This window comes from Colius striatus, chromosome 4 (assembly GCF_028858725.1).
Source record: "Colius striatus isolate bColStr4 chromosome 4, bColStr4.1.hap1, whole genome shotgun sequence".
NCBI classification, from domain to species: Eukaryota; Metazoa; Chordata; class Aves; order Coliiformes; family Coliidae; genus Colius; species Colius striatus.
The window spans coordinates 9,288,018-9,313,119 of record NC_084762.1 but is presented as its reverse complement, the minus strand read 5'-3'; the positions used below and the strand labels follow the sequence as shown (position 1 = coordinate 9,313,119).

Sequence of the window (25,102 nt, the reverse complement as noted above, 5' to 3'; positions counted from 1 at the left end):
TAAATCTTTTTAAGAACTTCTTGCTGAATGTGTGTGTATGTTTTCTTAGAACACAAACTGAGACAAAAACATGTAAAACTGTTGTCTTGCATATTGATAGACTCCAAATCTGAGTAATTATTGTATATCCTTCTGATGTCAGGGCTGTACAGAAACAAAAGTACTTCCATTGTGAAGTCATTATAAACAGATACTTTTCCTTGGTTGAGTAGCTTGGCAACTTCTGTCCTAACTTGTTAGCTGAATTAGATATTTTGATTATAATCAAAGTCTTATGACAATATAAATAAATTTCTGAAGAGGATATATAAACAGAATTTTTTGTTAATGTTTGAAATACTTTTCTGAAAACCATTGCAGGTGTAAAATATTTACTGGGAAAATATTTACTTCATCCATCAGTATTGAAACAACAACAACAAAAAAAACAGTGCTAAAGAGGCTTTTTTGTTTGTTTTTAGAGTAACTTTAGCATATGGAAATTGATCTCCTGGGGCTTTCTTTGTCAGTCGTGGAAATGAAGTGGAGAGAAATGCAGAATACCTGAAAAGTAGATGAAAAATTACCTATTGAAAGTGCTCTGAATATTTCACAAATAAAGTAAGAAAAACAACTAAAGTAAAAGACTAAAATAAAAGTCTGAGTAGAGTGCATATTCTCTATAGGAACATCTATAGAAACATCTAGGGTGTTGGACACGGTGATCCTTCTGGATCCCTTCTAACTTGATATATTCTGTGATCTGTGTATCAGGTAAGCTTTATCAAAGCAAAGATGCTTTCTCATAGGTGTCTGAGAGGAGACAGCAAAAGCTGTGATAAAATGTCATGCATTTTAAAGATTTCTATAGGTAAAATACATGTGTAAGTAACTTCTAAACTGAAAGCTCTATTTTTTCAGTCTTCTGGCAGCAAAATGTACTATTGAAATGTATTTCCTACAGCTTAACAAAAAGATTTCTTTAGAGATCTTTAGACATCCATAAGAAGTGAGGGAAAAGGAAGTTTTAACAGTGATAGGAGTTGCTCTTGGGCTATGCAAAACAAGGTGTTGTATACATGTTTTCTAAACTACCTTATGAAATGGATTGAATATAAATAAAAATGAATAATAACGAAACAAGGAAAGAAATATTGGTGGCTTTTGTGCTTTGGGACACAATATAGATACATTAATTTGGCTTCCCAGTAGTGCTGTCAGCTTCTCAGCAAAATGTCATGCATTTTATCATCTTCTTGAGCAGGGTGAAGGTTATCAGGTGCTTGGCACCTCTGGCTGAGTGTTCTGGCAGCACTCACCCAACCCTTTCAGGGGATTCCTCTGAATCACAGATCTGTCAGTGCCCTTGATGGCAGAGGGGTTAAGCCACAACTGTTCATTGATCATCATTCCTGGTCAGAACCTTTTGACTTGTATTAACCTAAGAGCCATTTAACTCTGTAGAGCCTTCTGGGGGTAGGTGTGATTGTGGGAAAGGGCCCAGTTCTCTTTGACTGCCCCTTGCCTTTTTTGTGGAGCTGGGTGGTGTTTCATTGACCTCCATCACTTCAAAATTTGCTGTTGTTTTAGAGAGGTCTGGATGTTAAAAGACCAGAATGGTTGTGGTTTAACAAGTATTTACTTTTGAGAAACTCTAGTAAGAAATTGAGGACACCAGTCACTGCAGGAAAGAGCTTTGCTTTCGTCAATGTGTCTCAGAATTAACCATCCTATCTAGTCTGCAATTGTGTATGCATATGAATTATCATCACATGAAGCATACTATTGCTTTGTATAATGTATTTCTTGCTATTTCTCAAACTATTTTTAGTTTGTAAATACTTTAAACTTTGCTTACATAAATTTACATTTCATTATGTTCATTACAATATATTAGATTTGCTGATGTGCTGTTACACCTGTTAGACATGGAAAGTACTGACAGGTCGCATACAAATTACCACTTGTTCCATCAGATAAAAATACAGCCTTGAAACTAAGTCATGTTAGTGATGATTTAACTTTTTACAGGTCACAGCTGCACAGTTCTATAAACTGCCCCAGAGACACTGCATGAAGATAATACTAATGAAAAAAACCTCTTTTTAAAGGGAGAGAATGTTAATGTAGTTTTACCATCAGACATATTCAACACTAGAGACTTTATCTCTTGTTACACAGTAATCCAAGAAATTGATAACAAGTTGATGTTAATAAGTTGAAAGTCTACTTTAGTAATCTGTCTCACTTTCATTATAGGCATCAGAAAAGGCTGTGACCCTGAAGGAATCGAGATGAATCACATTTAGTATGAAAACATTTGGCAAGCAATTCTGAATAATATTAAAAAACTTTGGCTCTTTGAGCTGGAACGTAAGAATAGGGTTAATGTCCATGAAAATGAATAATAATACATAACTGCATGCTGTGCTTCCATTATAATGAAGTCCTTGAAGTCCTGCAGTTATTCATCCTTAAGCTTCTGTGTTCTAATTGAGGAGTGGTGACCTGATCTTCGATCTAGATGTGGCTTGCAATTGCAGTAGTCATTCTCTGGTGAGGTTTTCTTACATTACACCAAAGAATAAATTATACAATCCGGTGGAAAACCAGCTCATATGCTCTTCTTCACAGGATGAGTGCAACATCAAAGTTGATGGGGGGTTGTCTTAGCAAATGTGAACATACCAGCAAAATCTTTTAGACACAGGCGTCACCAGTATGTGGCTCTGAACTTTCTAATCGTCTTGGATATTCTACATAGCTGAGTGACTTCTCATATTCTCTACTGAATTACACAGAGAATTGTCTTCCAAGTATTCTCTTTTTCTTGGTAGCTGGCTGGCAGTCTGGTTTTTTTCTCACCTTGTTTTATGTTGTGTTTAATATTTATATTAGAAAACACTCATATCAATGCTTTTGCAAAACATTTTAAAGTCTTCATCCATTCTTAACTATATTTGTTTCAAGCAAGCTGATTTCATTGTCTTGCTATTTGGTCTGCCTTTCATGTAGTTCATCACTTTTCAGTGGGGGAGGAAACTGTTGCTGAGATCAGAGATTCACATTGCTAAAACCAGTAGAGACAGGTGGAGGTTTCAAAATCTTGAGTAGCATGTGTGCCTAGGAAGATAAAATAGCCTTTAATGCAACTTTACTGAATTATAGATTATGATTACAGATGAACTGGTACAGCAGTCCTAAGACCTTGGTAGGTCTTAGGAAAGGGTGATATAGTAAACAAAATAGGAAATAGTATGTAAAGAGCATCTTGAAAACTTTGGAAAAACATTCCATAGTCTTTAGAAATTGCTCAGATCATTGCTAGGTGATGTATTATGTGGTATTTTCCCCCTCCAAAATCTGTTTCTTTTGTAGTTGTTTAACAAGATCACATGGCCAAAAAGTCCCAGAGCAGGTGAGATTTTCACACTTAGTGGTAAGATCTTCTACCGCCTTGTCTCTAGTTCTTCTCTGTCAAACAAATCCAGCATGATCTATCATGTCTGTACCACAGCAAGACTTTCTATTTTCACATGACTAAAACATAGTCGTTTGCTTTTTAAGTTGCAGTTGAAGTGTCTTTTCCTTTAGCTCTTTCAGCTTGTGTTTGAAAACTTGGAAATACTTGCATGAAGTGTGGCGCATTATTATGTGTGCTGTATGATGAAACAGTGCAACCTCACTGTGACAATTCATTGTTGCTGATGCAAATCAGTTTCTGGGGTCTGTTGATAGTTTGCTTTCATACTCAATTTCTTATGATTCTTTAAAAATACGTCTTTCTGGACTTTCTTCTGCCAACTAAATATTTCTTGCATGCAATATCTTGTTTAGTCTTTGAATGCTGCATTACTTTTAATGTCAAAACTGAATGCTGATAGTTTGGGATTTTCTTCTTGATTATGCAGCTTGTGACTTACAAAATGTTTTAACAATTACTTATTTCATCCCAGTACAAAGAAGCATCTTGTATAATATACAGGATTCCATGAAGAGAGAAGAGTTTCCCTGAGAGCAATTTTTGTTTACTTTTATTGGTCTTTGTTGGAAGATAATTTCTTCAATTTATTTTTTGCCAGCCCTAGTCCTAGGTACAGGTAAATACAAACTGTGTGTTTTGTGTGGTATGTGCGTTAAGGTTTTTTTAGCACGCTGCTTACCAGGTTGAGGGCTATACCTGCTCCAGCATTAAACTGAGCATGTTCAGCAGATCTGTCTTGATGATTTTCCTTTACACTTGTATGAAAGGCTTCCTGTCTTCTAAAACAAGACTCCTTTGTATATTTTACAGTGTGTCAAGAAATCTGTAAGTTAAGTAAATACAATAAGCATTTGCAATTTGAAGTCAGCTTTACGTAGTCAGAAAGAATTGAGATGGGTATCATTCAGCAAAGTTGGATGTGGCAAATATTGGAAAATTAGTTGTGTTCTTGAGATTGATGAAATGTAGGAAAATATATACTTCATGTGTATGCTTATATAAATACATGGTATACACAAGCCTGCACACACACACACACACACATGTGACTAGTAAATTCTGTACATTTCTATATTGAAAAGGGGAGAGGAGAAAGCATTCCATTTGAGAGAGCTTCATGTATGTTATTAATATGAATTTTTTAGTAGCAGAAACCTGCATTTCAAATTAGTTTTAATCTGAAACATGTCTTTGATAATTATAGTAATTTTTAAACACACGTTCTTGCTGAAAATATTGTTAAAAAGTAAAATACTGGGCTTCCCATTCCATCTGGAAATGTGAACTAAGCTAGATGTTCTTTTTGGAGTGTGGGTTTGGTTTTTTGGTTGTGTCTTTTTGCTATGAGTCAGTTGAGGTTTTTTAGGATGTCTTTAAGTGTACAGTATGGTGTTCATTATTTATTCATCCACATTATTAGAAGTGAGACTTGTTCATAGCTGAATAATTAGAGCAGGGTCATAAGTTCAAAGCAGTGTCTTACTCTCCTTTTAGGTGAGGAGAGATGTAGAAGGTGACAGTGAATGTGACTAGTTCTGGAGCTGGTTGACCAGCTAAAGCATACCCATAGAATGACTAATAAAAATCTTTGAAAGCTTGCAGACAGGGTGGGGTACACCATCTACCACACAATGCCAGATCACCCTAACCCTTGCACTCCACATGGACAGCACTGTGCCTTTCACCCACCTGATAGACCCCTTGAGGACCTTCACTACCTGAGTATGTAAAACAGTGCATCCTAACACTATTTCTGATTCTCTCAGCTACTCAGTAACTCATATTCCTGCTAGAGACAAGGAAGCAAACTTTTATTTTCCTTGTTTGATAATGATTTCCTCTGAAGTTATTGGTGCCTGCCTGTGGAAGGAAAATTTCACATAGATACATATCTATGCTGTTTTGGGCGAAGGCCATTTGTTTGATAACTGTGATACACGTTCAATCCAAATCTGTACTGAGCAAGAGCAAAACTGATAAGATTCCCTGATCAAGCCATGTCAGGCTAGCATCTGATGATCTGTGTGCCAACACATCTTTTGGGTTATCTTTATACCTGATGATAGAGAGACGTTACTTACCAGCTATCAAGAAAGTTTTGAGAAACATCTGGAAGAGGTTTACTAAGCTGAAGAATGGTAAGAAAAGAAGTAAGAAAAATTGATTCTTAAAGTTACCCAAATAAAATAAAGACCAGGAAAACTATGTGCAAGAAAATGTAGTAATGAGGACTGAGAGAGCATGAGCTCTCCTTGACAAAAAAGGTCAAGATAGATAAATCAGTAGTGTGCCCTGACTGGGAATAATAGTATACATTTCTGGTCCCTCACAACTTAAATTATTTATGGTAAATGTTGGAAGAGTTTGAAAAAAACAGGAAATATGTTTGAGGACATGGATGGAAGATAGCAACTCAAGCAAAGAGGTTGCTGAGAGGAGCAGTGATTAGTTGTGTGAGGTGAGGTCTCAGAAATGGCAAGGAAGAATTTAAAAAGGAGAGAGAGAACTGACCTGCAAGTCCTCTGCAGTTCAGAAAACTGTACCATTAGCTGCAGCTAAGCAAAGAGCTAAGAATCTCTGTGAAAAACAACATGGGTAGGGAAAGAGCTTTTCCTTCCTCAATTCTGTCATTTCTAATCCATTTTACATGTGATAAAAGTGTAAAACTGATTTTTAGCATTTCCATTACCAGACAAGCTCCTTCCTAGGCAGCTTCACTTCCAACTCTGCAGTCCTATCAAAAAGAATTTTATAGTGGTGTGCAAAAATGGTAAATAACTGTGAAAAGCTAGAGAGACATAGCTGTCATCCCTCTGTTCCAGTATAAGACTTCTTAGAAGTCAACAGAAGTGGATAGATCAGGCCAAACAAAATTGGGGGGAGTTTAGTTGGGTATTTTGTTTTCAGACGGTATGCAGCTAAGCTGCAGAAGTCCTCACCACAAGATGTTATAGATGCTATCACTGGGTGGAAATCCACTCAGAGCTAAAAATACAGACATCAGTTGCTGGTTCAGGAAACCTGTGAGCCAGAAGTTGGAGTCTGGAAGACTATTTGGAGAAGGCAGCAGTGGTTTTTTTTTTTCCCTAGGCTGCGCTTCTGGATACAGTAGGAGATGCCAGAAGCCCTTTGGCCTGATTCAGTACAGTACTTTTGCTCACCTGCTGCTCTTCCACCCAAGTGTACTTGGACAGGACATTCCATCTTGTGCAGCTGCGAAGCAGTCTGGAACCAGGTCTCCTGGAAAACTCTAGATGGGCCAATGCAAAGTCTCATTCCTTCAAGTGTGGAAGAATTCAAAATGATCAAATAATTGAGATGAATTTTCTAGTCTTCTTTGTGATGCTAAGCAAAATACTTCAGTGTGATTGTGGTTCAGTTAATTATGTGCTCATGCTGTTCTGAAGTCTGATTTGCAAAAATGATGAGCAATGATGTCAGTAAAAAACTAGTCTTTGAGTATTGAAGTGGTTTATAAGTGCTCTACTTCCAAGTTAACAGGTCCTTGACATTTAGGTTAGGTACTCATTTAGTAGAGTACTCACTTTTGAACCTCATCTTTCCAGGACTTGATTATCAATAAGTAAATAAAGTTATATTATCCTCCTTACCTCACTGAGGGCTGGAGAACAGTTCTGTGGAGTTGTAAAAGTAAACAGTAAACCATTTTTCTTCTGTAGCAGTGAGCACTGTGTACAGAATGTGACCAAAAAACGAACAGTCCAAAGTCATGTTTGAAGAGTTTGGAGTACATAGAGTTCCATGAATTAAATACAGGGACAGACACTACAGTGAAAGCTTTCCAGCTCTTGAGTGTGATCATCAAATGGATTAAAAAGGAATACTTTGTAAAAAGGCATTGTGTATAGTACATGCATGTGGCTACATAAGACTATATGGCAATGCCTATAAACAAACTAAAGCAGACCCTCATTGCACAAGGGGTTTAGTTTTGCTTGCTTTCGTTTCTAATGCTACATTTAGGTTTTTAATGACACTTTTGTGTGTTTGCAGGCTTCAGTTATTTCTTTTGATTCTTGTCCTAATTGGAGGACTTCACATGTTGAATCTGAAAATGAGTCTGTCACACCAAATAACTTCATTAAGATTTCTTAATTTAGTAGCTCTGTTGTTTGAGGGTCAGCTTGAAGAGAGTCTGGCTCCAGTTTTTTTCAGCTGTAACTATTAGAAATAGAAAAAAGGAAAGAAAAACAGAGAGGATGATATTGTCATATGTGGCCATGGAAGATCTCTGATGAGTAGGAGAGGTCATCTATTACTAGATATTTAGATATTGCCTTGCACAATTCAGACATAAGACTTGACTCCTGTTTTTCTTCGCCCTCCTTTCTTTTAAAGTCCAATATGATTGGACTGCTTCAGGAACAGCATGTCTTGTGAAAGGTCGAGGAAAGCTATGAACACAGAAGACTGCATGAGATTAAAAAACAGAAAGAGGAACTAACTGGGGTGTTGGGAGAAGAGTGAAGGAAGTTGTCATTTACAGAAGGGCAGCATTCTTATTTTGTTTTCTTTTTCTCACCATTTCCTGGCAACATTTTATTAGTTCCATTACTCACACAGTAAATAGAAATCATGCATTTTGAAGTAATAGATCTATAATTATATGATTTGGGGAATTTCAGCAATTTTTATCTGGATATTACGAGTCATTTTGAGGTCTTTTATATTAATACAAGAAATAAAAATAGAATCCTTGTGTAATTTTGAACATTAAGCAGCATTCCAGTGAATGATGCATTACCCCCAATGCACCAAAATGCAGCTTACTAAATCAAAAGTATAGGTTGCTTGGTTTTAATCCAGCATACCTTTTGTCCCATATTTCCTTTATTTTAAAATCTGTTTTTAAGAACTGAGATGCCAAGGACAATTCCTACCATGTCATGCAGGAGAGGCAGGTCTCAGTCTTACTGGATTCCTTCTTAGAAAAAATAAAAGATTGCTATGTGAAGATGTCTGGATATAATATTTATGTAATAATACATTAAGGGGAAAAAGAAGGTCAAGCTGTTTAGTGGAAGAAGAAAGTGATGTGAAGGGACAGTGCTGAGCAATGTGTTAACACAGATATGTGATCCCTGGAGTCTTGGGCTGCACAACAAAGCTTCACCAGCGCAGATAAGCTTGTGGGAGTGTTGAAAATTAATAGAGATTTAGCTGGTGTAGTTGAAGTGACAGAATCCCTGTCATTCACTCAGCCAAAAGCCATAGGAGGAAAGTGAATTTGTTAATTCACCTTAGGTTGTTCATAGAGGCATTTAAAGTATTTTGGCAAACATTCTCCTGTCAGGATACTTTCATTCTGAGGACTCTTCCAATACAATTTGCTGGCATCCCTATGATAGCTAGGACTGCTTGTGGCAGGCAAGCTTGGAGTCAGAACTTTAAGATAAAATGTTCAATAAAGATAAATAGCATTGTCTTTCTATTCCTTATTTTAAAAGAAATGCTAAGTTGTTATTTTCATGGAGAGTAATTTTGCTGCTTCTGACAGCCTGTGACTGACAATCTGCAAGGAGGAAAAGGATATTTTTACTGTTAGAGTAAGCTCTCTGCTCTTGTATTTTTAAGGATGTTACTTAAAAAGTTTGTGTCACTTAGCTTCTTAGCATTTTGCATGCTGCTCACTTACACCTGAGAGAAATGGGAGACGTTGAGGAAGATTTCCAGTGGAAGCACAAAAATAAAATGTACTAACTGGGTGGTGATTCTCCCTCACATGACCAGAAGAAAAAAAAAACTGTTTTGTTTTTGGCTGTGCTTGCTACTAAACACCCTGTCATAGTGTGTGAGGTGAGTCATGACTTGTTTATTTATAGCCTTAGCCAATCAAAGCCGAACGCTCTGAACTTCATTCAAGACCAGCAGGCACTTAGGATGTCTTGTAAACATTTGCTCTCAGAGCAAGGAGCACTCTTCTCAGCAGCAAACAGGACAGGTGTCTGGGTTGTTGCTTCTAAAACACAAAACAGACTAGAAGATCGTTGCCTGGATTATCTAGATTGAGAGAGAGAGAGAGAGGGAATTCGTTTTTACATCTGAAATGCCAGACAGTGAGGATCTGGGACAAGACGAAAGGTACTGTACATTGATTCTGATGGCTTTCTCATGCAGCCTGATACAGACCATGGCCTGTGTGATTAATCTGTGTGTGCTTCTGAGTTCTCAGCCTCAGATCTGTTGTAACAGATTGCCTCATTCTTGAGGGTTTTGCCTCTAATGCTAACCTGAGGCTTCTTAGGAGAGAAGTATTAGGTTTTCATGTCTACATAGAGGTTAAATTATGCTGGTTTTATGTGTTTCTTAAACTAAAGCTGAAGGGAAGAAAATACTAGCTGGTTTCTATGTAGTGACTGTCCCCAGCCATGGGAGAATTTGCAAGCATCCAAATGTCAGCGACACAAATAGTTTAGTCAGACCCACATTACTGACAGAAGTGTAACTCACTACTGTGAGATAGGGCACTGTGTCCCTTTGAGGTATGCCTGTCTTTTTGAAGTTGAACTTTTTGTCTTAACTTACAAAAACAATGGACAGGACAGGAAATGAGTGGTCAGATCTAAACCTTAACACAAATGTAACACATACTATTTTCTCAAATATGATCCAGTGCATTCCTATGAAATAAATACACAAATGTACCTCAGTAGATTATTTTAAAGTAGTCTTCTTAAAATAGATGTTGTTGGTGTTTTGCTATGGCAGAATTTGTAATCTAGGTTTCTTAAACATGATCTTTCCATAGTTGCAGTTTTTACTGTCTTGATTCTAATAAAAAATGTTGGCTCTAAAACGGTGTTACTGAAATATTTGATAATACAAAAGAAATGTCAGGTATGTGGAAATAGACCTCTCTCTTTCTTTAGAAGCTAACAAAATGCTAGAATATAGAGGCAAGGTTAAGAAATTACAAGAATGAGGTGTTAGCATTTCATTATGGCTTAAATTTGGTTTCTTGCTAGATTTAAGTTTGAACACTTAGGTGGAGGTTTTTCTGATATGTATATCAATGTGTTGTTGTAAGATAGGTGAAATACAGAAAACATTTCTGGTTGTAGGTCAGTGTGTTCAGGCACCTAATCAGATGAGTGTGGGTGAATGGATCCCCCATGGCATGACTGGGTCGCTGCAGGGGTGGGGTCACCTACACGATTCCGTTCGCAGGGATCCAAGTTGTGCCCTATATAAGACATAAATTAAAAGTAATCATGCTAGTAGGTAGCATTTTTATCTTGAAAGAAATGTTGGCTCATTCTTGAGAGCCACTGAAGAGTTAATTACTAATCATTGACAAATGTTTAGCTGGGTCTCCGATTTGTTAAATTGTTTCTTTTTCATGATAGGAAAACAGCAATATGCATGACACATTACAAGAAGTAATTGCAGATAATAATAACCCTTTTTTTCATTTTGAATCAATTTTAGAAAGGATATGCATCATGTCCTTCCTGGAAAACATGTTGAGGGGTTTTTTCATCAAGATATGATAAAATCTTTAGCTTGGAAAACCAAAATTATCTCAAAGTTTGGAGTTAGAGAGAAAAAAGCATCAGTATTTACTAATATGTAAAAGGATGCAAACATACAAGCTTCATATCTGTCTTCCTTTGTTCACGATTCTTTCTCTGTAAAGGCAAACTAGGTAATACTAGGCCTACACCTCCAAGACCTAATTTTTTGCAGATCAAAGTTATTTTGTTTTGTTTTAAACAAAAAAGGATGGACATTTCTGAAGCAGTAACCTGAAAAAGCATGATGAGAATGCCTACACTCCCCATTTATCATTTCTGAAACTACCACTAAATTATTTGATCCTAATGCTAGTCCCACATCCATTTGTGTCTCTGCTGGTGAGCATAAAGGTTTGAGAAAGTTTAATCAGAATGTTTCCTTTTTTTTTTTTTTCTGGAATTAATTCTTGTCTTGGTGGTAACAGATAGGGTGTGAGTGGAGAACATTGTAACAGAAGTGCTAATGAGATTTCGTGGAGATCAGGATTTTTTGGTCCAAGTAAAACAAGAGTGACTAGAAGGAGGAGCTACGGAACTTATGCTGGAGCAATATGGGAACTATACTGAAACAATTCATTTTAGCATTACAAAAGAAGAGATAATAAGGTAAATGCACAGGCAGTGGAGTAGTTTTGAAGGCAAGTAGAATCAAAGCTACTGCTTTACATGTTTGAAAAAGGAGGGCAGTGGTATTTCTGTAGATGCTGTAGAATGAGCTTTGCTTGATTAGTTTCAGTGCACTGCAGTCCTTGTAGCTCCTTCTCAGATGCAAACAAATACTTCTTACATCCCTTCCCCTCTCAAGTTCATGTCCTACTTCAGAAAGTATGTAACGTTGCGCCACAAGTGTATTTCATGAACATTATAACATCATAGTTAAAAATGTGGCATTACTTAATAGTCTGTTAGTCATACTGTGAATTTCTGTGTATAATAAGCAATGGAACATGTACAAATAGTTCTTAGTAAGGCTAGTGAAAAAGCTGAGAGTTGTGAACATTAGGTACTCACTCCTGTCTTCTGTTTTGTTTTGTTATATGATCGTGGGCAGTAGCAGATCAAGAACAGTGAAGAAAGATGTGATCAAAGGTAAAGGGTTGAAAACAGTTTAGCATAAGAGTTATGTATTCCCTCAGTAATTCTTTATCAACAGATTTCCTATAGATTTATTTATTATTGTTTATTGTAAAATAAATTAAAAATGTACAGCTCCAGAGGAATCTAAGGATGAGCATGAATGCATACAAAGTACTGGGAATAAGCCATCCTGAAGTGGTGGAGGCACATGGCTGTAGATGCCTCAGATACTGACGTGTAACTTCCTCTATCAGTATAATGCCTGTATTGTTCTATTTGCTGTCACCTGTCTATTATTCAAAAGGCTGGTGAACTAAACTGTTAACCAGGAACATTTTATGACCTGAATAAAAATGGGAGAGAAAGCTATGTTATTTTGAACCAGCTGATTCCAAATGACAGTCTTACACAGGATGACCTTGCTCAGCAAGTGCTTGGACTTAGAAGAGTGAAGATCCAGATGAAAGATCTGTAGATCATTTAATTACCCAAAGCATGTTGATTTCTAATTACATAAGAATATTTATTTCTCGGCTAGTATTATTTAATAAAGTGGGAAGTGTTTTATTGCCTTTTATGATTGAATTCAGTGCACAAATATAGGCAACAAGTGGTTGGCTTAAGCCAGGAGCTCTCAGTAAGGCAGTAACACGTCAAAGTAAATGATCACTTGCTCTTACAAAGCTCACTGAAAACAGTCAGAATTACGTTCCACACAGAAAAGGTTAAAGATGCCTTGTGTTACTACACAAAAAGTTGTTTTCATGTTTTTGCAGGTTAAAAGTATTCTTTGTCTGGCACTTGAAAATCTAGTTTTTGTTTTTTATGCAGCTGCAACTCATAGAATGCTCAGCTCATCTTTCCTAGCTGTTTGACTTTGAGAGGCCTTGAACTAGAAGTATCCTAGCTGAAGAATGTGGAGGCTGAAGGAGGAAAAAGAATAGATTTTGTGAAAAAGGGTTAAAAGAGTTGTCCTTGTGGGAGAAAAATAAGTGTGAAATAATTGATTCCAACAGCTGCAAGTTCTGCAAACAGAGCTCTGTGCTCCTGTTGATATAAACAAGACTTCCTTACTTTTCTGAACAAAAGTGGTGCAATAAAAATGTCTCTCTTACATCACCAGTTTCTGTTACAAATGAGACACAGACCTGGAAGATCCCAGCTTTTATGCTGTCTTAGTAAAGAGACAAAAGCATGTAGTAAGAGCATTATATAGTCTTTGATAAACAGAAAGCAAGTCTCTGATAGTATTTATGTGGCACTGAAACACTCAATTTTCATGCAGAGACACACTTAAAAAAAATCTACACTTATTAACTAAGGCATGACTTTGGACTAATAGCACTTGACTGTCAGATCACATTTCACGTTTTGAATGACCTCGAACTAGAGTAGCTGGAGCTACTCCCTGGCTCAGGGAAGCTGGACAAGAGTAATACGGGCCAAAGGCAAGGTTTCCCATGAGAACTGGCTTCTCAGTTTGCTTAGAAGAGTCTGTCTAGAGGAGGTTGATAATGAAATGCCTCAAATCTAGTTGAAGTGTATTTTGTTGATATTAGCAAGTCTTTCAGTAAAAAGTGACATCATTCAGTACAGTCTGCTGTTCTGGAATCACCTTCAGAGAAGATGGAGTTTGTGTCTGATCAGCTAAAGACATGTAGCTCCAGATCAAGGCTATAAGGTGACTGAGGTTACACTTGAATAGAAGAGATGAGCACATCCCCTCCAAAATAAAACCCTGGTCATAATGGGTCATTTTAAAATACTTTGTCTTTTAAAGCATGCTCTAGGACAAGATGTGTTCCTTTATCCCTTTGCAGAACACTTGAGTGTATTTTTATAGCAATAGGGTTGCTTTAATTTTTCAGAAACGTTTGTTCTTTAATAATAAATGAAAAAAACCCAAACCTTCATTTATGGGGTTGATATTTTTTAGCAGCACACACTGGTAAAATGTTCCCTTGTCAGTTGAAGAGCAGGAAATAGCGTTATGACTTTAGTTTGACACACTGCACAAGAGACATAGAAAGTCAGGGATGAAAGGTTGCTTTTATTATGTTTTGTTGAAAGTCACGTGTCCTGACTGGCCTGCTGTGCACTCCATTGAGAAAAACACATCCAGCTTTCTCAAATGCTGATAATTTAAACATGTATTGTACACTAATAATACCAAGAAGTATTCTTGGTCAAGAACTAAAAAGGACATGCGTGTTACTGAAAGCTGTAAAGGTCCTTTTTCAGCTTTTTGTCACATTCCTTCTCCTGAAAAAGACACTAAGAGCCAATAGGACTGACTCATTGTCAATAAAAAGCATAACACTGAAGTGTCAGAGGAAGATAAGGTCAGAAAGACAACACTTCAAAAGCTTGAGAAGCAATGTTGCATGGTATTAATTCATTTTGTTCTTGGAAATGATGCATTTGAACTAGAGGAGAGATGATAATTAAAGGAGGTTTTTGGATTGGGAAATGCTGTTAGTTACTCTCAAAGTTTGGTAGCTACATTCATTCTTCAGCTTCAATTTAAAAAGCAAAATCTGTCTAGATTTGTGTATCTTGGAGATTCCAAGTATGCCCAAGCCTTTATGTTGAAGAGATGTCAAATGTGATCAGTTAAAAGATGTTTGCCACAGTATTACATGTTTTATATCTTAGAGATTCCAAGTACTCCAAAGTATAATGTTGAAGCCATGTCAAATGTGATCAGTTAAAAGATGTTTGCCACAGCATTATGTGTTCGTGAGAGCCCAAACCAGCACGGGACCTATAGATTAGCAATGGGAAATAACACACATGTGGACATGTACAGATCATGTTAGAAAAGCTTTGTCAAGTTTGTAGCAAAAAGGTTGTAGATGAAGATTCTCCCTAAACTTTGAGAAAGGAGTGTATTTGTGAGTGCTTCCCGTGTTCCTCGTTCTTTCAGTGATACAGCATCCTTCCATGGAGCTCTTTGAAGCAAGCAGAGTTTTACATGGTGCCTCAGTGATTCACTTAAATTGGAAGTCTTGTTGACTTGGTCACAGCCACACAACACAAATATAATTATCTCAGTATACTTAATGATTGCATAGGATCCAGAAGTGGCACAGGATAAAGCACAGTTCTACATAATGACCACGTAGGTCATTCAGATGCTATGCTGTGAGTTCAGTGGTGCTTGCTATTACATCTGTCCACGTAGCACAAGAATTTGTTAGGCTGTGTTACAATAAGGCTAATCAATACTGTATTATTTTCTACCACAGAATTCAGTATAGATTTTAGAGGTTTTGACACTGGTACTTTAACACACTTAACTGTGAAACGTGCTTTTTACACTGGTTTCTATTTTGGACAGATAGAGGGGTGAATATAAATATACTTAAAGTGATTTTTCCACAGACTTTTTTTAATCTAAGTACTGTTTTATATCCCTCACATCTGTACCTGAATAATTTAGAAGACAGATTTTAAAACACATTTCTGGCACAGGTCTTCAGTTATAAAGTGTTTGTTTCCAGGAAGGGTGGCTGCATCGTTCCACACTGTGGTGATTCCTCACAGGACAGACCAGTGAAAGCTCTGAAATGGTAAAGCTGCTTGATTGTGCTTCACTGATAGTCTCCACGCTTGATCATTTGGTCAAGTTTCATACTTTACCCCTGCTTGCCTCTGAGCTTTGTCCTTAGATATCCACGTCCTTTGAGCTCACAGGATGATGCAGCTGTTAGATGTGACTTTTTTAAAGGCTACAGAATAGCCATATTGCGTATATTTTGATTTACATGTCTTTAGGAATATAACTCTCAGCTTCCTACCTTAACTAATACGTTCTAAGTTATCCTTAAGGAGTCTGCACAGGTTTCAGGCGTGTGTGGTTGCATTACAGCTGGGAAATCAAGAAGGTTTAGGAGCTCTGTAATTACCAACTCTTCGTTTATTTAGGTGCAAACCTTGAGATCCACCACACCACGGTGTACTTTGTCACTATATCTACGTGAAGATACACATAAAACTGTGTGCACATAATTAAAAACAATCTAGCACATCACGAAGAGATCTTTAAACCAGTAACATGAGAGCTACTGACCTTTCTGAGAGAAATGTGATGGGGCTTTGCTGGAACAGATGTCTAGATACAAAATGAGAGCGTGACACCATCAGTCATTTTTGGAGAATGTAATGCCACTGTTCTGGCCAGAGTTTGTGACTGTGATGGGTTGAACCATCTGGGGTGGGAGAATGGTTGGTTTGGGGTTTTTTTTTTGTGGTTTAGGCTTCTTTTTCTGCAGCTACTAAGTAACAGCTTATGTGTTTGTTTAGTTTTAGAAGTGATGCAGTAGGTAGTCAGAAGGATATGACTCTGAACACCTTCAGTCTTGTTGACAGTAGTTTTAGAACTGAAGTGTGGTACTTTATATCAAACTCAAAGTAAGAGATAAGAACATAAAACTTCATTCTCTCTGAATTGTGCACAAAAACCTTTGAAGGTGTTCAGAGAGAGGTGACTGCTTATATCCCCGAAGGAGCACCTGGACAGGAGTCTCAAAAGCTGTGTTGAGAGGAAGTATAGGGTTCACATTTATGAAGGTACTATAAGTAACTCCACTAATACTATGCTGAAGTACTTTTTTATGCTTTGAGCTGACTGACGTTAGTCATCCACTCCACATTCATCATGTACACATCTTTCTTGTCTTTAAATGTGACCATTGAAAAATGAATTTGAAGTACTGATTGCTAAGTGTCTGTCAGGTTTTAACCTAATGCTGCAGGTTTAATGTTGTCTCTTTTTCTACAAAGGCATGACATAACCTCTCTTATCTTTGCATACATATGACTGTGGTTTATACCTCACTTCTTTCTTCCTCCCCACCCCCTTCTCCAGGATCTCTCTTGCTGCATGCTGGCTCCAAGTCCCTGGGTAACACACACAGTCACTCAACTGGGCTCTATAGAAAAGAGACAAGGACAGATACTACGAGGGCTGATAGTTGTTGGGAGTTCTGAACAAGAAGAGGCAGCATGTGCGTCTGATCTTTGCACTGAATGTCAGCAGGCTAACTTTCTTAGACCTGTAGTTGGTTACGGTCAGAATAAGGCTTCAAAATAGTCCCTGGTGTTTCTTGTAAAATAGAAGAATGTAGCTATAGTAGAACTGAGAGAAATGTCTCATCATTTCTTGTGGCCTACAAGAAACTGACAAATATTCTTTTGTGGAGCAAGCTTAATAGTAAGGTTGTAATGTTTTGAAGCAAACTTTGCCTGTACCGTCCAGATCCCTTTGTCAATGAGCCACATGTGGGCCAAAGCAACGCCTTTTACCTGCACTGCAGCTCATGCTTTCAACATCTTTTTAACGTGGCAAAAGAAAGCATTGTTAGCAACCAAGAAAAGCAACTCTGGAGAATTTCCCCTGCAAATGTGCCATTTTTTCTGCATAATTTGCATGTTTGGTTTGAATTGTTATTACTTATCCCAATGAGTCTTGTATCTCCATCTCTTCCATCTGTATTGTCTTTATATTGGTGGTTTACGTGTATGAAAGTAGTTGGCATTATTATTGTATCTTAGTGCTTTCAATCCTCCCCCCATTTTTGCTATCAACTTAAAGTTAGTAAACAAGCTATCTGCAATTGTTCCATGTATTTCAAAGCCCTGTTTGATAGTAGGCATCAGGCCTATCCATTTTCTCTCTTTGCGATTCCACAAAGTTCCATTTTGATTGTCAGCAATTTTAAATACAGGATAGGAGTTAAGCCTCTGAAAGGATTTTGAGTGCAGAATGCCGTCATAATAGTACTTTTCAACACTAGAATAAACAACCACTCTCAAAACACTTAATACTGCAGAAGGGTTTACAAAAGCTGGAAGCAATGGTTATTTAAGGAGAGTTGCCCGTCCATAGAAATTACAGTTTTCATAAGACAAAACCCTTGTATGCTGCTTTTCCCAAGCCTCTAATTGTCAGTGTGGAAATTGAAATCACTATTGTGGATGGGAGGAGGACAAAAAAGTTCTGTGTAACATCGGTAATCCTTTCTCAGAGGCAAGCATCTATATGCAGTGCCATGTATGGCTGGAAAAGAGGTTGCATTTCCTCACTTTTACAGAAGTCATCTAGTCCAAGACATGAGACTCTCATCTTATGAATTTCAGGTACACTAATTATGGGGGATCTTTTCTCAAATAAGGGAATAAAAGTCTTCAACCTGAATATTTTGTAGCATAAGAGGAAACCACACTACTCCAACGCTATAAATACCATACTATAATAAATTAGTGAATAGGGCAATAATTGGGGATTTGAGCTTTAATCAGTTTTATGCCATGTTTGAAATACTAGTTTTTGTTTAAGCCACGTTCTGTGTCCCACCATGCATATAGTAGTTTGCATATGAATCTCCCTATGAAATGGCTCCCAAACCTTGCTGTAATCCCAGTGTTGCTGTGTCACCACCTCGTGGTGAAGTTACTGTATGGTAGGTAAAATAGTGGCAGAGGAAAATTAAGCTTCCCCATGTGTGTTTAACTAGACAGTTTTGACAGAAATTATTACTGATTTTTTACAAAAAAAGAAGCTGTGGAGACTATATATCTGAAAATAGGACAAGGTGGTTAATCTCCATTAGGTTAGCAAAGCTGCTCCTAAGTAATAAATGTGTCTACAGGGCAGCAGAAAAGAAGGTATGTAACATTCCCATGTAGAAGAAAAAGCAGATATCATGTATGTGGGAGACTTATCCTGGGCTTAGATACAAATACATGAAAATTCACCAATTTAAGTGTAGGCAGCAGTTGGACCAAAGTGAACAATTCTATATAAACCAAAAATATTCTTGTCTTGTGTGTTCAGGATAAACAAGAGCAAGAATTTATAATTGTAATAAAAAGTGGCTTTAGACCTTGTGAAATTGGATGTCAGACACAGGCTGAAATGTTAGTTTAAGGTTTTAAGGAGAACTTAAGTTTGGTGGTGTTTTTGCTGAGACATTGGAGTTGAAATAGGGAGTTTGCTTTCTCCTTTTATCATAGTTTGTAAAATGGAAGTGGCCTGTCTTTGGGGTTGTAGATGTGAAAATTTAAAAATAGAGGTTAGAAAAAGAAGTGAAATAGACATTTTTATATAGAGAGAGATCCTTATAATTTGCCTAGTTCTGTTATTAATCTGTGACCAGAAATCTGAGGTAATAATGTAATCCCAAACTTCTCGTTTGATGTTATCATGTAATAAACAGTGTAGACTACTTTACATGCTATCATGATTCATTGATAAAGCTTCTGCCTAAATTAGGCACCTTGACCCTTTTAATAATGATCTTTTCAGCACTATATTAGTACATCTTATTTGCTGCCACGTGCTTCCTTTCAGTGCAGGATCAGTATATAACCCCAGCCCTACAAAGAGAAGCAAGTCAGAAGCTTGTCATTTCAGGAAAAATCAGGATGTCTTTTGTAGCCCACTGCAATTACGTGTGTAACTTCGAGTCAATAATTCAAATTCAGTTTCCTTTCACCATTATCTCCTTCAACTGTGTAAGTGAACCACTTGCTTAGAAAGATCTGCATTGCAGTTCTTGGTGAGAGTGGAGGGTGAATTCATGCTCATGTAAAGCCATTATTTTACACTTTTGCTTTATAGACTGAAAAACTAAAAAATAGTATGAGGGAACACAAAAAAAGTGTTAAGAACTTCAAAAGAACCCCAACTTTCAGTTTGTGTGTTTCTGCAAGTTTGTGAACTAATGCTAAAGAGGTCTGCAAAATATTTATGGGGAAAAAGAAGCCTGTTTTGGTAGAGTTAAATTTGCTATATAGGGATCTACATCTGTTTTGGAAAATGCCAGGTGTTAAGCAAATTAAAAAGTAGCACTCTGATTTAAAGTATGCACTATTATGCCTGTCACTTAGGAGAATCAAACTTCAAAGTAACAGCCAAGACAGGAATCTTGATAGTCTGTGAACCTCAGGACTATTGTATGTGTGCATCAAAACTGACAGAGACTCACAAATATGTAAGCGTATGTTCAAAATCTTCATGGCTTTCTTTCTATCAGGAAACAAGAGACATTAACAAATTCATATCCTAAACCATAACTGTGTTTTATTAGTAAGAATGAACATTAAATCACAACTAATAAAATACAAAAATAGTGTGAGCATCAGGACGAAGGAGGTGATTGTCCCCTTGTACTAGATGCTGGTGAGGCTGCACCTTGAATACTGTGTCCAGTCCTGGTCTCTCACTACAAGAAGGACACAGAGATGCTGGAGCATGTCTAGAGATGGGCAACAAAGCCAGTGAAGGATCTAGAGAACGGGTCTGATGAGGAACAGCTGAGGGAGCTGAGGATGTTTAGCCTAGAGGATGCTGAGGGGAGATATGATCACTCTCTACAACTTACCTGAAGGGGAGTTGTAGTGAGGTAGGGGTCGATCTCTCCAGTAATGAGTGATGGAACACGAGGAAACAGGTTTAACTTGCACCAGGGGAGGTTTAGATTGGGCAGTAGGAAAAACTTTATCATTGAGAGGGTTATTAAGCATTTGAATAGGCTGCCCAGGGAGGTGCTGGAGTCACCATTGCCTGGAGATATTAAACGAATGTGTAGATGAAGTACTTAAGGATATGGTTTAGTTTAGCAGTGGGCTTGGCATTGTGAGGTTAGTGGTTGGACTTGATGATCTTAAAGATCTTCCAACCATAAATGTTCTATGATTCTAGGAAAGATATGTCCTGGGTAGCGAAGGCAGACTAAAGCAACCTAGAAACCAGCTTTCAACTGAGAAAAGTCCCAATAATTGTGATGGCTTTTAGTTGTTACAATATGCAGCAATAGAATTGACTAAACAATCTGTTGTTGAACAGATATTAACATGGGAGTTTTGAATGGCTACAGATGCTTTTACAAGTGATGATAATTTTTTTGTAGACTTGTGTTCACTACAGAATAATAAAATGTTGTATCTTGTTATTCCTAGTATTAAAGCAGAAGTGTTTAAATGTTGCATTTGAACACCAAGGTCATACAGGCAAAAATCTCATCAGTCACTTAGCAGTGCTTGCTAAAATTTAAGTTGTCTCAGGGAACTATCTGAGGACATTTGTTTTGTCAATAACAAGAACAGCTGACAGGGTCTTGTGGTGTTTTAGTAGCTATGTAGCAGAGGAGTTACTTGGAAATACAAGTTGTCAGTTTGGTGTGACAATCTATGTGTATGTTCTTACTGCTTCATACTGGCCCTTGTACATAAATAAAAAAGGGCTGTGAAATTGCTTCTGGCTTACCTTATGGCATTCACTGTGATCAAAGCTGTGTGTACTGAGCAGTGAACAATGCAGGACAACTTTGTAAAACTGGTGCAGCATTTACTTCAGATTCTCAACATTTGCATGGTGGTATGTTCATAACTTTATACCAGTTTGCTTTGATATTGACTGGCCTGTGTATGTTTTTCCTTTCATTTGTTGTTTTATAAAATATCTTTGTTGTACATGTTTTGTCTACTCAAAAAGGTGTATGATATGATCATTTAAAGGGGATATTGTCTAAAGTGATCTGCCCTAAATTGGATACTTGAAGGGCAATTTCTCTTTTTTCCAAGTTAGGTAGCAGTTTCTTATAGATCATCATAGTTTTGCAGAATCATAGAGTCATAGAATCATAGAATGGTTGGGTTGGAAGGGACCTTTAGATACCATCTAGTCCAACCCCCCTGCAGAAGCAGAGTCACCTGGATCAGGAGCCCAGAACAAGTTGAAAATGCATGAAATTAGTATGTATGGCCTGCTGTGGCAATGACAAGTACTGTGGCATATCTTTAAAGAAAAAATAACATTAAGAAACAAGTTTGAGGTCCAGTTGCTTTATTTACATGACAACTGTGCCTTTAACTCAATGTTTTCATGTGGCCGGAATGGATAAGCAGTAATTTCTTCTGTGTTTGCATGTATAGACTGAGAATTGCTAATACTGAGCAGGTTTGGGGGTTTTTAATTAGAAAATATTAAATTAGTCTAATCCCTGCCCAGAGGGGTTGTGGAGGCTCCTTACTTGGAGGTCTTCAAGACCCACCTGAACATGTTCCTATGCGACCTGATCTAGGTGACCCTGCTTCTGCAGGGGGTTGGACTAGATGATCTCTAAAGGTCCCTTCCAACCCCTACCATTCTGTGATTCAAATATGTAGAAACAAGCACAGGTTTCTGTAGCATAGCCATGGGATTGCCAGAGGCTGTAGCTTTATGTGATGTTTTCAACCAGTTTCTACTTTCGTTTGAGCTATAACCAAAGTGTTGGGTATTTTTCTTTGTTTTATTCAGCTGGAAGGTCATCAATTCCAGGCAAGACTACAGACCTAGAATAAATCAGTGCATTTCAGAAGCACTGATGAATTTATTTGTATTTCTTCAAGAAATGTCCCACTTCAAGGAACAAAACCCTGGCAAGGTAAGCACTCCCAAAGCGAGATTAACGGTTTCTTATTGTTTAATGCAAAAGTGAGATAGATTAAAAAAACCGCAACAAAACAACAAGAAGCAAGCAAGCAAATAAACCCACACATAAAATACACATTATGATACATTCAGTATCTGCTATGGTTTTTTGCTGTGGAGAACACAGGTAGGTCATCAGTGTGCAAAGCTGCTCACAGTAAAGTGGATAGTAATGCAGTCCCTCCCCTTACAGGTGCTGGAATCTTACCAGTAATTCCACAAAAGGAAATTGAAAACATCACAATTTATTAAAATCTTGAAAGAGCAGAGAAAGTATACAATTCCTAAGCATGCTTTTTGTTTTCTTCCCCAAATAACAGTACTTTCCTGGAATAGCTGCAAAGGTATTAGATGATAGAAGAAAATTCCTTGTATTTTATTATGATAGTTTTTCTTTCATACAGATACAGTTGATGATTTTGTGGGGTTTTTTTTCACTGGAAGGCTGAGCTGGAGAGCCCAGTGAAGAGGCAAGCAGGAGTAAGGTTTCTTCCTTCCAAATAGGAAGAATATCATTATGTTGTTCTAAACAAACCGAAGCAGCTTTCTTTTCCAAAGGAAAACATGAACAATGACATCATGGCAATAGTAGATGTCATTTTTTAATTTTATATTGCTAAATATAACTTGCTTTTTTTTTCTCCTCCTTTGATCTCAATTAACTTTTCTACAAAAAAAGGCTCTTCAAAATTAGCAAATAAGAAGCTTGTAGTACCACACTCAAATATTAGGAGTTAAGACTGAAAATACTGATGAGCAGCAGGATGAAATGCATTTAAAATGATTAAATTATACAAAATAGAAGTTACATGTTTAGGATAATGAAGTTACATTTTAAAGAAGTACATGTATATTGACATAAGGAAATGCAGTATCACTATACACAATCCCTCAATTTTGTCCTGTGGTAACATCACACACTGGCTATGTTAAGACACATCCAGTACTGACTTAGAAAAGCTAATTTTGACAGCATGTTTCCTTTCTTTTTCCTGACCTCATTCTCTTAGACATGTCATTGATTTACAGCTCAAACTAAAAGCAAATTAGGCACTGATGCTGTGTGCAAAATTTCTTTCAATTCACCATTTTACTGCAGTTCCCAAAGCAAATGGATTTTTCTTCTGTAAGCATTCACCAGATCAATACTCAGCATTGTGCAGCTGTGAAAGATGCACCGTGTGTCTCATTCACAGCAGAAGCCAGATCCCAAGTTCTATCTTGAAAATTCAGCTCAGTCTTGTCAATGGGGATGCTAGAATTGCCCACAAGCATCAAGAGAATGCTTGCCAGCAAAAGGCAGAAAACAGTTTCACAAAGAAACACAGCAGGGGTGAGAACTGTACTTACAGGGGGGATATTTTGTTTTGTAAGCATGCAGCAAGTACGCATTGTAATATTTCAGTTAATGCTTTGGATTTTTTCCTGCACATCAACTGTTTCACCTGTTTTTGTGCAATGAAGGAGAAGTAATTTTTAGTTATCTTTAGCAAGAACCCTGAGCTTGTTAAACTTTCCAGAAAATGAATAAAAATAGCATATTTTTATATTAGAGGAGGGAATGCATCCTAATGAGCAAAACCAGGCTATTCGATGCTTATTTGCACCACAGCTGTTAAAATATTTCCTAGATTTCATTTAGCATGGACATTTTTCATGTGCAAAATAATTTCAATATTTAATCAGTGGAAGTGTTAATGGTCAATTTGAATGTTTTTGACAGTTTTGCCTACTAGTCTGCAGTGTGTGTACATTTTTCACTGTCTTGGGAAGTTACATTCCTGGAGTTGTCCTCTCCTATGTCTTGCGTGAGTATCGTCTCTTTTTCAGTCATGATTTATGTACGTGGTTTGTTCATTATTTGGTCTCTCTTTAGGGAGTATTTTTTATTGTTTTTTTAATGTATTTACACATGTGTGTACGTTTTCCAACACCAAGCAGTTGCCACACCTGAGGGATGGGATGCCATCCAGAAGGCCCTGGGCAAACTCGAGAAGTGGGCCCATGTGAACCTCATGAGGTTCAACAAGGCCAAGGGTCCTGCACGTGGATCAAGGCAACCCTCTCTTATCAGTACAGACTGGGGGACAAAGGGGTTGAGAGCAGCCCTGCAGAGAAGGACTTGGGGGTGCTGGTAGATGAAAAGCTGGACATGAACTGGCAACGTGTGCTCACAGCCCAGAAAGCCAACCCTATCCTGGGCTGCATGCAAAGCAGTGTGGGCAGCAGGTTGAGGGAAGTGGATCTGCTGCTCTGCTCTGCTGAGACCTCACCTGCCTCCAGCTCTGGAGTCCTCAGTACAGGAAGGACATGGACCTGTAGGAGTGAGTCCAGAGGGCCACAAAGATGATCATAGGGATGGAACTTCTCTCCTACAAAGAATGGCTGAGAGAGTTGGGGTTGTTCAGCCTGGAGAACAGAAGGCTCTGGGGATATGTAAGGTCTTGTAAGATAGATGGGGACAAGGTTTTTAGCAGGGCCTGTAGTGACAGGACATGGGGTAATGATTTTAAACTAAAAGAGAATAGCTTCAGACTAGACACAAGG

The 25,102-nt window shown here is 37.6% G+C and overlaps 1 protein-coding gene across 3 annotated transcripts in view; it reads left to right on the top strand.

Annotated features, from left to right (window-relative positions):
• Positions 1 to 25,102, top strand: part of RETREG1 (reticulophagy regulator 1) — a 60,401-nt gene that overhangs the window by 26,712 nt on the left and 8,587 nt on the right. The window contains exons 2-4 of one of the 3 annotated variants that reach the window (XM_061995844.1): positions 3,358 to 3,397; positions 22,382 to 22,508; positions 24,279 to 24,363. In XM_061995844.1, coding sequence (XP_061851828.1) covers positions 3,375 to 3,397; positions 22,382 to 22,508; positions 24,279 to 24,363 — 235 coding nt within the window. In that variant the 5' untranslated portion in view covers positions 3,358 to 3,374. Of the gene's footprint in view, positions 1 to 3,357; positions 3,398 to 9,383; positions 9,566 to 22,381; positions 22,509 to 24,278; positions 24,364 to 25,102 lie in introns of those variants that run through there. The other 2 variants (XM_061995843.1, XM_061995842.1) reach the window with 2 other exon arrangements.